The 15345-nt window shown below is 38.5% G+C and overlaps 1 protein-coding gene across 16 annotated transcripts in view; it reads left to right on the forward strand.

Moving 5' to 3' along the window:
• The window catches only part of FOXP2 (forkhead box P2), a 572585-nt gene that overhangs the window by 497365 nt on the left and 59875 nt on the right, over window positions 1–15345 (forward strand). For 10 of the 16 annotated variants that reach the window (XM_047694958.1, XM_047694957.1, XM_047694956.1 and 7 more), the window contains 3 exons: window positions 11325–11462; window positions 12599–12802; window positions 14406–14571. In XM_047694958.1, the coding sequence (XP_047550914.1) occupies window positions 11325–11462; window positions 12599–12802; window positions 14406–14571 (508 nt within the window). The remainder of the gene's footprint in view (window positions 1–11324; window positions 11463–12598; window positions 12803–14405; window positions 14572–15345) is intronic. The other 6 variants (XM_047694964.1, XM_047694968.1, XM_047694965.1 and 3 more) reach the window with 4 other exon arrangements.

The following is a 15345-nucleotide window of genomic DNA, read 5'->3' on the forward strand; positions in this document are numbered from 1 at the left end:
TAACTAGCAGTGTTGCCATGGATATTCCTGAAATTCAGATCTGGTCATATCATTTTTCTTGAATCCTTCAAGAAGTCTGTGTTTCTTTACCCCCTACTCAATCAGCTCTTAAGAAGAAATGTTTATCTTCTGAATTTAGTAGCCATGGACTTCTCGCAGTATGGCTTCTACCTACCTGTGCTGTATGTACTCCATACCTCTACTCTAGTCATAGAAATGACTTGCCATTGCCCAAAAGAGTCTTGCTTTTACTAATGCCTTACTTCTAGAGAAGTCTTACAGTATTCTTAATTTCTGTTTATTCATTAAAACTCAGCTTAAGCATTACCTTCACATGAAAGCCCTTTCTCATTTTGCCATGCTTATATCTGTTCTAGTTCTTCCTTACATTCATCTAGGGTAACTCTTGCCACACTGAGCTCTAATTATGCATCTAATTTACCTTCCCCACCACCACCAGAGATAGCAACTTTTGGTTGGTTGGATGAGTGAATGATTATAGGAGGGTTTATTCTTCAAGAAACTGCCTAAGAAGTTGAAATTGTGATTAGAACATAGAGCCAAAGTTGGAGACAGATAAAACCTGGATACCAAGAAAACCCAGATTACTAGTATGGACAAAGCCAAAAACAGGAATGGAAACTAAGACACAAGGAATCTCATGAGTGGGAGTTAGAACTGAAACTCTTACAAACCGAAACATGGGTACCAGTAGATCCTGTTGCCAGGTAAGGGATTTATCCGGCCTAGGGAGCTGTGAGGCTGGGTTGGGATTTGAGAACAGTGTGCTTGCTCAGACAGAGTTTTCCTGCTGCACAGGCAAACAAAACCAAACCCTTCTGTCTGGCGTGACTTTGTACCAGAATGATATTTTTAATAAATAGTAAAATACTTAAATGTATGCATGGAACTCTATTAATGGATACTATATACCACATTTTAAAAAAGATTTTATTTATTTCTTTGTCAGAGAGAGAGCACACACAGCAGGGGGAGTAGCAGGCAGAGGGAGAAGCAGGCTCCCCACTGAGCAAGGAACCTGAGGTGGGACTCAATCCCAGGACTCCAGGATCAGGACCTGAGCTGAGAACAGTTCCTTAACCGACTGAGCCACCCAGGCACCCTATATACCACAGTTTAAAAAATCTCTGCTTAGAAACCCCTCAGAGTTCAGTGTAGATTATGAGATCCAACTTTTTAATGTTTTAGATCTTAACTCTTGGTAGAGGCAACAGGTGGAATAGGCTCTCTTAACATTCCACTTGTAAAATAAACAGGCTTAATCATGTGTAATTAAGTCTCTAGAAGGGAATTCATCTGAGGACAGAAGGAAGGAGGAATGGAAGATCGTATGAGTGCTTACCATGTGTTATCACAATTAATCATCAGAATAACCCAGCGAAACAGATGTGCTTAGCTCTATGTTACTGACAAAGGAATCGAGTCTCAGGGAAATTAAAGAGCTTCACCAATGCGACAAAGCAGACAAGGGAGAGGCCCACTGTTCAACTTGAATTTTTCTGGTTTCAGAGTCTCCATCTTCATTAGTATTGTTTCATCAACATTCGTAAGAGGAAATATTTATGTTTGCATTATCTGATTGCCCCTCTGGTGTGGTATAATTGTATGAGAAAAGAAACGGCCACTTGTCAAAAGAAACTGAACACTAGTTGTATTGTATTTACTAATCCTTGAAGAGCTGACTGTAAAAAACTGAAGGAGGGGCATACTTTCCAACAGGGGGCCCAGGAGTATCGCTTAGATTTCACCTGTGAAGAGTAATCATTTCCAAGCAGAGTTTCTTTAACTGTGTTTTCACAGTTTACGGCAACAGTTTATACTGGATTTGAAACATGTATTCTGAATCTAGGAACTTGAATCTGCATTAGGTATAATATAAAAGAGAATAAAGAAACTAATTTATAACAAAATAAGCTTCACTGAGAATTGAATGTGATGCTATTTCAAGAAATGTTATTAGGCTTTTTTTATTTATGAAAATTTATTAGGCCATTGTGGCTTAAAAATTGCAGTAGTGGAATTTGTATATCCAATTTTTTTTTAAGAAACTGTACCATCCTCTGGGTGAAATTATTCTTTCTAGATTTCTATCCAGTTAACTATAATGTTTGAAAGTGTGACTAAACTAGCTATCAAAGTACTGGCCAAAGTACCAAATATGAGAATAATATTCTCTCCTTATTAGTCTTTCCCTAAAGGACCTCTTCTAAATAACTGACCATGGCTAGAAAAATGATATCACCAAATCAGAATGTTTTTCATTCAGTCACAGTATTATATTCAGTGTAGCAGGAAATAGTTTTGCATGACAGTACACATGTAAATGTCATTGCATATGTCATTTATGGTGTATAGGGTTGTTATGCGGGATGCACAGTGATCACGTTGGAGAAAACGGTCTCTGATACACTAAATAAAACGTGCTTAGTAAAAATTGCCAGCAATTTTTTCCTAGACATATAATGACATGGTAAGAGCACAAAACAAAACTACCAGAAACAAACCATTTCTCAAGCTGTAATATCTACAGGACAAGTGATCTAAATGGCTACAACAAGGAGAGTTCATCACTTCACGGCAACGGAACTTGAAATATAATCTAAAGGCAAGTGACATACCGATTCCAAGCTTTGAAATAACAGCAACAAATTTACCTACCGACAGAAGATGCATGGAAGCAATAAACGAATTATACAAGTCTTACACATGCAATCTGATTATTCTGACCAAAGTGTTAATTGGATCCTAACTGCCAGATCTGATATCTGTGGTCTTGTAGTGGGAAACCTTTCAAAGTGATGAACTGTAATTCACTGAGCTGCTTGAAGCACTTGTAATTTACTGCATGTCATGCTATGAAGAGCCTGACCTAATGGACTTTACATTACCTATAATGCTAGAAACCTTTCAACGAGACTAGTTGGTAAAAAGTAATCGTGGAAGTCTATTGAGACAAGATGAGCAAAACTATATCTTAAACACAGCTTTATAATCTTAGGGAAAGTCAGTTATTAAACAAAATCGGTACAGCTATGGAAAAAATAGTACTCTGTCCAACATAATTTACCACAGTATGATATCTCAAAATATAAAATTAAATAGAGGTATAAGATATAAATAGAACGCAGGGTAGTTTTATAATCTAACCTAAATGCTATAGAGTATGTCAGGTTTAAGCTATTCATGGGTGAAATTCCTTTACTTTCATAAAAAATTGTATTTCATAATAATCGGATTTGATATCTACTTTATACTCTCATATGCATTAAATAACAGTTGGAGGGAACTGTTTGAGGCATGAGAGAAATAGAGCTATGCTGTATTAACCAAGCGGCAAGATTGTTTTGAGGGTGAATTGGGGGCACAAGTCTCCCACCTAACTATTTGAAATTAGGAGTTTAAAACATGAGCTTTAACTTTTCGACCTGGTTTTTGGTAGATCTTTTTGAGGTTTTGCTTTGATAACTCTTCATAAATGTTTGTTAACCACACTCCAAGCAGTTGTCTTTTTTGCACATTGTGCTAAAAGTTCAGGTGTCTGTTTTCATGTGTGAAGCCCTTAACGCTATTTCTGTAGTTACTAGGTTACAACTATTCTAGGAGATGCCCCAACAGAAGAATTTGCTTTGGTTACACATTTTAGAGATGCTCGTTTATTCTGATCAGCAACATCTTTGGGTAGCTCTCCAGAATCTTTCTGGGACAGGTAACTTAAGTATGCTGCTATGATTCTGGGGGTCGAAATACAGCTTGCGTATCATATGAGGCAAAAAGCGCAGTCTGAAATATTACAGTTCCTTCACCAAGACACATGTGTTACTATTCTTTATTCTAATAGTGAGTGTTAAGCAACCCCACAGCCTTGGTGACATGAACTAATCTTGGCTCTGTACAAATTAGTCAGAGCAGTCACAAAAAGTAATTGTGAAGCCATTCATACAATACTCTCCGTAAATCTACCTCAGTTTTCCCTTTTTCTCCTGCCTTCCTCCATTGAAGTTGGCCTCTGTCAGTAGACAGCCTCATCAGCAACTCCAAGTGCACTGAGAGCATCTTAATGATCTGAAATTCTTCTGAGAAGTTGGTGATGTTTTCTCATCAGGATCCAATTTAGAGGGCTTTGTTCCATTCTTGAACTTTGGAGCTAAAGAAAAGCAAGTCAGTTTGTAACCTTCTCTGTGGTGAGCCAGAAAGCCAAATCACCGTACCCAACTGTGGGAGGTTTTCGAAGAGTCTCAGTCTTTGTCAAGCAACACTTTTTAAAAAATAATCAGTAATGACTTCTCCCTCTAGAAAAAAATGTCCCCTTCGTGAGACCCAGAACGAAGGAACACTTTATTGAGTATTATTGGACTACTTAAGTTTTTTCAAACCATAATTAAATACCTGCAAGCAGGCTAACGAGTCTACTGCTTTGCCGTGGCATGACTGATTGAAAAGAGTCACAGCTGAAGGATATACTAAATGTTGGGGACCGACTGTTTCATACGTTTGTGCGTCAGGATCTCCGCTGTTGGTGATTTTACTATTTTAATAATAGAGTTCAGTGTAAAGCACCAAAAGCTGAGAGACTGTAATAACTGAGGTTCTACTGTTCATTTTATGTGCAGATGTTTATGGTGAGACTGTTTCATAAATGCTTATTACCGTTAGCCCTTCTAAGTGTAATTTTCAGAAGAAAAAAAATTCTGCAATTCAACCACCATTCCTCTCTATTCACCACACTTGTCAATCAGCGAGTTGCTGTATCTACAGGAATGGAGGTGTTATATTCTGGCAATTATCATGTCATATACTTGAAAATGTAAATGAATGTGTGTGTAAAATTAAATTTATGGGTTGTCAGCGAAGAATAAGAACCAGGAGAGCAATTACTTCTCTGCTTTCATCTTTTGAGCTCTGATACATCAAGCAGAAAACCATGCAGCTAAATGTTGGAATTAGCATTGTGCAGGTCCTGGAATGAATGGGCTAGTGTCTTTTGCTGCCTTTTCTGGCTCTTTGTTTTGGAGAGCAGTGAAATTAAGATGATTATCATCCATCAATCTATGAGAGCGCCTATGAAAGCATGAAAGGATCTTCCTTCTCATATTTATTTTTGCTTTCTTAGAGAGTTGTCTTTTATCAGGACAGCTTGCTTTTTGTTGAAATTAATATTATTTGGGCTAATTTTCTGAGCTCCATCAAAATCACAATTGTTTTGTTTTGTATCTGGTGTATTAAAATTCATTTTAAAATCTGAAAGGAACTATTTACGAGTATACACAAATAAACAGGATTAACTGTTAGCCCAGTCCCAGAGAAAACTGGTCTCTTCGTAATTTTGAGCAAGATCTTAATTCCAGGGCATGGCTCTCTCCCTCTAGTCGCGTCAACATTCGCAGTTACCAAACATAAATAAATGACAGCATTTTTAATAAATGAATGTACCTCTTTTTACCGAGAAGCCCCTCTCAAATTGGTTTAGCACCCAACTCTTCTAATTCTGGGTAATTATTGATTATATTCTAGTTTTTACAACTTAAAATAAAACCAGGCACTCCAGTTACCAAGTGTTATTGATTTTGTTTGTATTCTGCTCTTCTCCTCTGCTAGGCATTAATGTTCTGGATGTTAAGTTTGGAAAGAATAAGGAATAAGTGTAAGATATTCAGTAACTTCTTTCCAATGATTTTAGGAGCCTAATGAACAATGGTGCAGATTTGTTTGAATATGAATGTGCAGTGGGATGGAGTTTGACCTTCAGCTGTGATTTCAGTTCGTCAGGATTAGTCAAGCTAGGCGATCAAGACTGCTAATGCATAATGATTTATAAAATGAAAAATGTGTAGTGACCATGCAAATGTTTCAGCTAATCAAAGAGAGGAACTTTAGCTTTGAGAAGAAAGAAAAACAAGGGCATGTCAAGGCCTAAACCAAAGATGTATGTAAAATAATCTGAGCGGCTTGATTAGCCAGAGTGAGATTAGAAGTTGCAGTTTTGGCCTTTAAACATATGGTGTAGCAATATTATCTAGGACTTCTCCAGAATCTCTGCAACAGCGTGCCTACGTGAGCAGCCTCGTCGTCACCACGCGTACAAAGGAAAAGCTGTACTCTCTCCTGCAATGTTTGTGTCTGGCTAAGAGAACACGAAAGTTGGACAAACGCGACTTTCCACAACAGACCTCACCCTGCTTCACCAAAGGAATTGCTAAATGAAAACTAACATCTTAAACTATGGTCGAAACTAAGTAGCGATGAATCATGGTGAAAAGTAATCTCGGTGCCTGGTATTACGCTGGGCCAGTCTCTCTGTTGTTCCCATCACACTATTTCCTTGCTGCTAAAAGATTGCGTTAAATAGCAGTATGCTCTGTCCATCCCAGATCTCTTTAAATACTCCTGTTCGGCACTTGATGAAAAGCTTACAAATACCACTCAATTCATTGTCAGTTCTTTTTAATACCATAAAGCCAGGAAGCTTTTGGAAAGCTGTTATTATGATGGACATTGTTACATGTTACCAGGGCTTGAATTTGGACCGAGACTAGAAATGCAATACGATAGTTTCTTACGTTAAAATAAACTATAGCTACAGATAGTGTAGAGACGAAAGAAGTAAACAGAGAAATTAAAGCGTGTGCAATCCAATATTTCCTATCAAATGTTGGTTAAAATAGGAAGACAGAGTATAATCTGAAAACCAGTTTTGCATTTATTATACACAGTTAATCCTAATAGAGTTACCCACCCCTACCGCCCCCCCCCCCACACTTAATGACTGGGGACTATCAGCCAGGACTTCCTTTGTCTTCAAATTTTAAGCAAAGGAACAAGGAAGCTATGAACCAATAGTTGGCAGACCCTGTTAACAAGGAAATAACATTTTTTACTATAAGTCTCACCTACAGGTTGTGACTGTTTTTTTCTGATTCACATTTAGTGAAGAACGAATTGGACCGACATTATGCTAAGAACTGTTCCAATCACCCACATATACGTGGGATCTTTAATTAAGTGGTGTGCTTAATATGCAAACCCAACATATTCAGAAATGTTCCAGTTAAACTAGACTATAAAAGACAGTGGGTTTATTATAGCAAATAAAAATTGGGGGCCTTACAATAACTCTTTAGATTCATTTGAAGTGAGCCGTGATCTTCTTTTAATGACTTTTTGACCCCTTCAATGAGATACATTCAGAAGTTTAATAGAAACACATTTGTATTTTTTTTAAAGATTTTATTTATTTATTTGACAGAGAGAAATCACAAGTAGGCAGAGAGGCAGGCAGAGAGAGAGGAGGAAGCAGGCTCCCTGCTGAGCAGAAAGCCCGATGTGGGGCTTGAACCCAGGACCTGGGATCATGACCTGAGCCGAGGGCAGCAGCTTAACCCACTGAGCCACCCAGGCGCCCCAAGTATTTTTTTTTTTTTTTAATCTAAAGTCATCCTCTACCTGTTCTGGGATACTATCTAAACACTTTCAACTTTTTGCCATTTTGACTCATTTCAGGACAGTTGCAGAAGTTTTCCTCTCTCTTTTCAGAATATGTAACGTTATGTCCATTTACCTATTACTTCTTAGCACACAGAGCAACACATCAGGTGTGTGCTTAATCCATGTAATGAGAAAATAAATGAGGGCAAATAAACTCTTAATGGGTGCATCGCTGTGGGGAATTTCAGATCTGTCAGTATAGTAAACACCAAGAGAGAAAAAGAAATCTCCCCACCAAAGTTGAGAATTCATTCCCTTTCTTCACTTTTGAAGATTTTAATTGGTGGACTACAGTTTTCACTGGGACACCCATTCAGAGCCAGCTGTTTCTAACATTCGGTGACTGCATAATGTATTGTACCTTCATAGAGCTACCAGACTTTTTTTGCCCTCTCGCCAGAAAATAGCTGAGCTAAGTTCTCCTTCCCCTCCTCTATCACATACCTAAATGTGGTCCCTCATTAGAATATTTGCATGAACGAAATGATGCATCTAGTGGAAAATATTTTCTTAAGCTTAATACTGGACTTACTAAGGTATATATATTTCAGAAAGTTCTCTATATATTTTCAAATATGATGCTGGTCTTACCTGTTTATTGATAAAGTAGCATGATCTCCAAAAAAAATTTCTTGTGTACTCAATCTCTACCCATCTTTGTCAGGGAATTCTTATGGTAGTTTGGAGTGACAAAGAAGTGCATGGAGATTTTAACAAAAGTGATGGAGGAGGAGTAAAGGAAATATATCACTTAAAGTGAGTTGCTTAAAATGGAGAAGTTTTGCATTTTGAAAATTACTGATTTCTAAACAAGGCAAGTGGAGTGGCCTACGTATAGCATGCAACTGATATTTGGTGCAGGAAAATCTTTATTTTCTATTTATTAAAATAATTCAAATGTTTTAGTAGCTTCAGACATTCCACTTGGGATGAGCTTGTATATGTGGATTTAGAGATTAGTACTGGCTTCTTTATAGTGTTAGAAATCCCTCACAAGTGCACCTGTGTTTTCCTACATATATAATTAATTTTGATTCGTGTTTTCGTACATATCTTATGGAGGTAGAGTAGTCAATTATGTGTTAGTTGGCTTGTCTTTCTGCCTGTCTTTGTGCATGTATATTGTCAGTTTTAGATGACAGTTTTCTAGAAGGAAAGACAGAATCTGCTTAAAACTTGGAGAATATCACATATGTGTGGTACATATGATTTGAAGAGGAGGTGGAGGTTGTGATGGTTATTTTTATGTTCATAAATTTTTCGCTATAAGGGAAATACAAACCATTTTAAAAGTAAAAAAAATAACCTATCCATAGTAAAGGGGCTAATGGACTCTAAAATGCAAAGGCACAATTCTTGCTTAAATTTGCTTATACACCAAATCAGTCACAGTTGCAACAAGCTAGAGTTACTTAATTTATATGAGCTGAAATCTAACTGTACACTTGCAGTGTATTATGACAGGCCTCCATTCATAAAACTTCTTTTTTTTTTTAAAGATTTTATTTATTTATTTGACAGAGAGAGATCACAAGTAGACGGAGAGGAAGGCAGAGAGAGAGAGGGAAGCAGGCTTCTCGCTGAGCAGAGAGCCCGATGCGGGACTTGATCCCAGGACCCTGAGATCATGACCTGAGCCGAAGGCAGCGGCTTAACCCACTGAGCCACCCAGGCGCCCCCATTCATAAAACTTCTTAAAAAGTGTATCTGTCATGAGTCATGTATAACAAGTCCTTTTCCTTGTAGATATGTAGATAATTAAGTGAAAGCTCCCCATACACTAAAAAGTGATTAGGGTCTTAGATGAGAGAAGTGTGGCAAGTTTTTATCACATGATAGGCTTTATAGAAGGTATATATCTGTGTGTATGTATCTCTATTTATGTATTTGGCTGTCTACATATATGTAGTATCTGTCTTTCTGTCAATTTGCATTGGCAACCTTCTTAGAGATTAACATTTCTTTCTTACCTTGTCTTTCATTTTGGTTTGATTCGTCATTATTTGGACATAGTATGAGGTAAGCAACTGGTGGAAGAAAAGCTATCTTTGCAGTAGATTAATTTTAAAATTGCTTGTTCTAACCATTCTATTTGTTTATCAAGGCACAAACAATTAGGTAAACTCGCCATTCAATTTTTAAACAACAAAACACTTGGGCAGCCTGTTGGGTCAGTTAATTTTATAGCACACACTTCAGAATGCCTTTTATTATGATAAATTCAAAGATAGTAACCTATAGGTATGTCGTATGTTCTAAAAAATGAATCCAGAAATACTTGTGAAAATCACTGAGTTTTTTCTGTCATAATGTGATATTTTTTTCTTTGTGTTATAGAACTAGATTTAGTCAATCCATATTTTAAGATAGCACCATGGGATAGAAAAGACAAAGTTATTTCATTGTATTAATTATATTAATTATATATTATATATGTTATATATCATATATACAATTTGTTTGTTTGAGGAAGGGGAGATTTATCCACCCTGGGTTTCTTTTGTTTTTTTTTCTCTCTGCACTTCTTTTTCATTATCAGTTTCTCCTTTCTCCATAACATGAAGTGCCAGAGAAGTTTTTAGCTGTGTAAAAATGACTATTAAAATAGTGAACCATGTCTATTAATCTTTTACTGTTTTCCAAGACACACTGTTGTCCCATGGATTTGTTCTGAAGCAGTATTTATATAAACACTTGCTTTTATTTATAGTAAAAGTGAATTGTTTTTTCTAGGAGAGAAAGTGATTGCTTTTTCAAAGGTTGCAAACTTGGCAAGTTGACACGTTGTTTGATTACATGCTGGTTAGTACAAGCAGTGCCTTCAACACGGCACAGCTGTGGCCTGGCCAGCCAAGCCTCTACCTCAGGCTTTCCTGCCTATGAGGTTCTCACACTCACCTCTCCTGCCATTCTCTTTTCTAGGACTTTCTCCTTTGCTCTTTCTCACTCTGTATTTCTCTTGCCTCTCCTTTCTCCTTTGTTTCTTTCTCTCCCACCTTATTTGCTTTTCCTTTTGACTCTGTAATTCTCAGAGCCTTGAAAAGAAAGAAAATTTTAAGTAAAATACTTTTTTTTTCAGTTTCATGAATAAGTTTTAAGTAATCTTTCAATTTCCAGACTCCCTAATTTAAGTCTAGTTAGCCTGAAATAAGAAAATGTTTAAAGAAGAATACTTGGCTTCTGATTCCTTCTTCGAGAGAACCTGTCTGGGTGCCTATTTCCTGGATATACTTTTGTATATGTATCCTGCATGAGCTGCTAAATGTGCTCATGAAGTAGTATGTATTACTAGATGTATTTTTCTAGTACTTCTGTTTTTTATATATATCCATAAAATTTTCAAGATAGTGATTATGTTTTATGCATAAGTCCTTTCTACATACATCCTCTTTACTAACTTTGATAACTGTAACTTATATGCATATTTTTCTAATTAATCTTTAGAGTTTATTTTAATCATACCTTTAAACCATTTCAAAAGGCTTTACATTGATAGCACTATGACACTAGCAAGATGGTCAATGATCAAGTACTAAGAACACTGATGTGTAATTGTTTATTTTTAACTCTGCTAGTCAAAGCTCCACCATTCAGCATAATATATAGGAGGTAAGGGACATAAAGGTAGAATCCGATCGAGTCTGATGCCCCTGGAAGGCCAGTGTCTAAACACTGTGGTGCTCTAAAATTTAATTATCAAATAGGATGTACAGATTGTTAGTCATCATTTCTAAAGAATGTATTGGAGATGCTATATAACTGTGAAGTAGGTGAGCAGACGTTTGGTTATGACGGCCCCTTCTCTTTCTCTCCCTGTCCAGGTGCCCGTGTCGGTGGCCATGATGACTCCCCAGGTGATCACCCCTCAGCAAATGCAGCAGATTCTTCAGCAACAAGTCCTGTCTCCTCAGCAGCTCCAAGCCCTTCTCCAGCAGCAGCAGGCAGTCATGCTGCAGCAGGTAATGTGGGTTACCTGCTTTGGTGTTCTAGCGTGGTGCAGAAGGCGTGCACCGGTGGTCGACAGCACCAGGACCTATCTGACAGTCATTCTCCACTCGAAGGGACAACTGATCAGCATGCAAGAACATAAACGTAGCATTGTAACTGCAGGACTACATAAGAAAAGTTAGATCCCTTAGTCTTTTTACATTTATCCAAGTCTAGAATAAGAGCAGAGAGAAGCGTAGCGTCAACATGGAATGGACTAATATTTAAATATTCATATGCTTCCTACGTTTGATCTGTAGACAAGCCACAAAAGTGCAAAGAGACTTACAGATAATTCTTGCCTTTAAGACTCCTCACCACTTTAGCACTCCTTTTTGCTCAGGGAAGTACGAAATTTGAACTGGTCGCTTGGTTGCAATGGGAAGGTGACATCCTAGATTTTTCTTTCCAAAATATATTCAGTGTTGAAGCATAGGAAATATCTACTTATAAAAACAAAATTAAGCAGCTAAGTCACTAATCCATGGACGTTACCTTCTTTAAGGAACAAAACTCATGCTCCTAATATGTACCTTGTTGGAGCCTCGAGTGTACTTGGACTTTATGTTGTAGTCTTACTTATCGTAGAGAAGAGAATGTGCTTTACCTGAATTCTTGTCAATTTAATTACCTTGCTGTCATCTGTGGATGATGACCACAGCCCATTTGCTTAGATTTCTAAGTCTGACATTCTTCTGTACATCTGATGAATGAAACATATTCCCTAATGAGACCCAAACCACCTGCTTATATGTAGTCATCTATTTGGGCCTTACAAATGGTAGGATAGAACCTATGTTTATACCCTATCGGGATTTCAGATGCAATCATTTAGGGTATCCATGTGGTTCTGGCCCTTTAGCATATAGGTTCTCTGTGCCCTTTTGTTTAGTAGGAATTTTTGGATACTGGATTGGAAAATTTCAGAGCTGCCTTGGGAAAAAAAAATGTATGTAGATTTGTCTCCTGGCGTCCACTGCAGATTTTTTTTTTTTTTTTTTTTTTTTGTTCTTGGGAGGTGAATCTTAATGGCTGCTCTACCATTTGCCAGTCTAGAAGAGTTTAGGAGATTTATAATACATGCAACTTTTGCCTTTATTTATTAAAGTCAAAATGGTTTATTCAGCAACAACTACAAGAGTTTTACAAGAAACAGCAAGAGCAGTTACATCTTCAGCTTTTGCAGCAGCAGCAACAGCAGCAGCAGCAGCAGCAGCAGCAGCAACAGCAGCAGCAGCAGCAACAGCAGCCGCAGCCCCAGCAGCCCCAGCAGCCGCCGCCGCCACCCCACCCCGGCAAGCAGGCGAAGGAGGTAGGAGCCGGCGGGCCCACTGCGCTGCCCGGCAGGGGGCGCCGCAGTGCCAGGTGGGGACGGGGCGCCGCGAGGCCAGGGCCGCCTGACACCACCCTAGCACGAGGCTCTCACTGTCAAAGATGCGTTATGATACATTTTTACCCCACTTACTAACAGTGACAGTAGAACTCTCCTGCTCTCCTTTTTTGTAGCATGGGACTTGAGAGTTACAATCCAATGCTGCTGTCTGTCGCCTAATGTTCACTAATGAATCACAATGTACAAAGAGCGAGCTCTGTGGTGGACAAAGTACTGATTATCTTGTATTCACCGTGAATCTAAGTTGGTGAGGGAACCTTATTTTTCTCAGTGGTGCAGCTTAGAGAACGTGCATGCAAATGTCGCCTGCGGTTGGGGGGGTGGGGGGAACGGGCTCTGGGAGAAACCCATAGAACACAGATTTCAAAGTCACGGGCCCCTGATTAATGAACTGCTACTGTAGGTTTGGAGTGGCGAGTAGAAAGTTACAGTTTGATATGCTCATAAATCAAACTGACAAGCTGGCTTCTCAGGCCTAGCTCACACTTGTCAGCAAACTGCATCAAATATAAACATAATACAAACAAAACATGTTGAAGTAGTTAAATTGATCAGCAGGTATCAGAGCCGTTGTCCTCAAGCTGCCCATTATGCAAACGTACAGGAAACAGTTTTGACCTCCTGAGGCTTTGTTTCTGTTTGGATTTGTGAATAGAATTTCAGACAGCCATCAACTACAGAATAGAAATTGCTTCCTTATTTCTCCGGAGGCTTTGGGCAATCCACATGACTTGCTCCATTATGCAGTCTGTTTTCCAGTGAGCGCATCAGAAGTTTCTCTTTTCCCCAAACTAAAAAGGAAAGGTCTTCCCCAGCAGCTTATCTTTCTCTGAAGTGTGACTGCCTTCTCATACCCTCCCGAGTCCAAAGAACTCTGGTTTGTCTTGTAATGCCTCACAAAATTGGAAGTTATACTTTTCCTTATTATCAGGGCGCTTTGTCTTGCCCTGAACATAATTCTGCCTTTAATATATTCCAACAAGAGAGGAGAGGAAGAGAGAGAGCTAACAGGCCTGTCCTCTGAAGGCTACAACCCAGTTTACTAATAGATCGCTAGAGACCGTATTCATGGGCCTCTGCAGACCAAACTTACTCAGTTGGAAAAAAAGAAAAGAAAAGGAGAAAAAAAAAAAAGGAAGGAAGAAAGAAAGATAGGGGTGTTGTTGAAGTTGACTGTTTCTCTAAAGTGTGATTTTTTTTTTAGTGTAGATAAACTTACTATCATCTGTAGTAAGCCAAGTACTTTATAAGAAAGTCCAAACCTTTGTAACATACTTTTGCTAGACCTCGTTCCATACTCTTTTCACGCAAGTTCCTTGGTTCTCTGCTGCTGTGTAATATTTGAAAGAAAGGCAACCGAAAATCTTGCACTTGCTCACATTCTGCTTTTGAACTCTGACCACGGGATGACCATTCAGAAACTCACCGGGGCAATGAAAGCAGTGTGCATTTCTCTGTATGAGAGCGGTTGGCGCAGACCGTGTGTTCCCCGCCGTTCACCGGGCTGGGTTTTCTGCACCAGCAGCAGCAGCAGCAGCAGTTGGCAGCCCAGCAGCTTGTCTTCCAGCAGCAGCTCCTCCAGATGCAGCAACTCCAGCAGCAGCAGCATCTGCTCAGCCTTCAGCGTCAGGGACTCATCTCCATCCCACCTGGCCAGGCGGCACTTCCTGTCCAGTCGCTGCCTCAAGGTATATACAAAATGTGGTGCGCTCTCCAGTCCTCCTGTTGCCCTTTCTCCCATTTCATGGCCTGTCTGCCTTCTACCCTGAGAGATTTTGCTTTTATGACCGACAGGTTTATTATTAAAACACAATCGTTAACGCAGTTGCATGGCCCGTTTTCTTGATACTCAGAGATTTTACTACACACTGCTTTCAGGTGTATAGTAAAACTGCTTCCAAGTGTTTTGTTAGATATTAAATGCATATTTATTAGTCTTACAGCAGAAAATAATTTATAAGGGCAACACGATTTAAGCACTATTGAAAATACACTGAAAACTTGCGGAGAATTAGATTAGTGGGAAGGCTAACAACACTCCATTTAACGAAAGTGAGCTGGAAGGAGTTTTGGTGGAGAGCTGATTTTAAAAAAAGAAGTTCCTAATCTTCATACTGACACTCACATGTACGAGTCCGTATGTCTACAAAGGACAGTCCATTCCAAGTTATGCTTTCTAGGACCTCATCATACGTTGTGGGACCCTAATCTTATTTCCTCTAAAATAATATTGCCTGTGTGTATATTGTGAATTATAGCTTCAAAAAACTATCAGCTGTATTCTTACTTGTTTTTCTGATAAGAAAACTTTGTGTGGACTTTGATAATACAATAATATAGTACAATAATACAGCACTATAAATTATACAATTATATATATTCATCATTTACCCAACTTCTGGGAAATGGAAAGCATTCTTGGCTTAAAAAAGATAATGTTAAACAAAATGACACCCTGTGTG

Source organism: Lutra lutra, chromosome 11, assembly GCF_902655055.1.
Source record: "Lutra lutra chromosome 11, mLutLut1.2, whole genome shotgun sequence".
NCBI classification, from domain to species: Eukaryota; Metazoa; Chordata; class Mammalia; order Carnivora; family Mustelidae; genus Lutra; species Lutra lutra.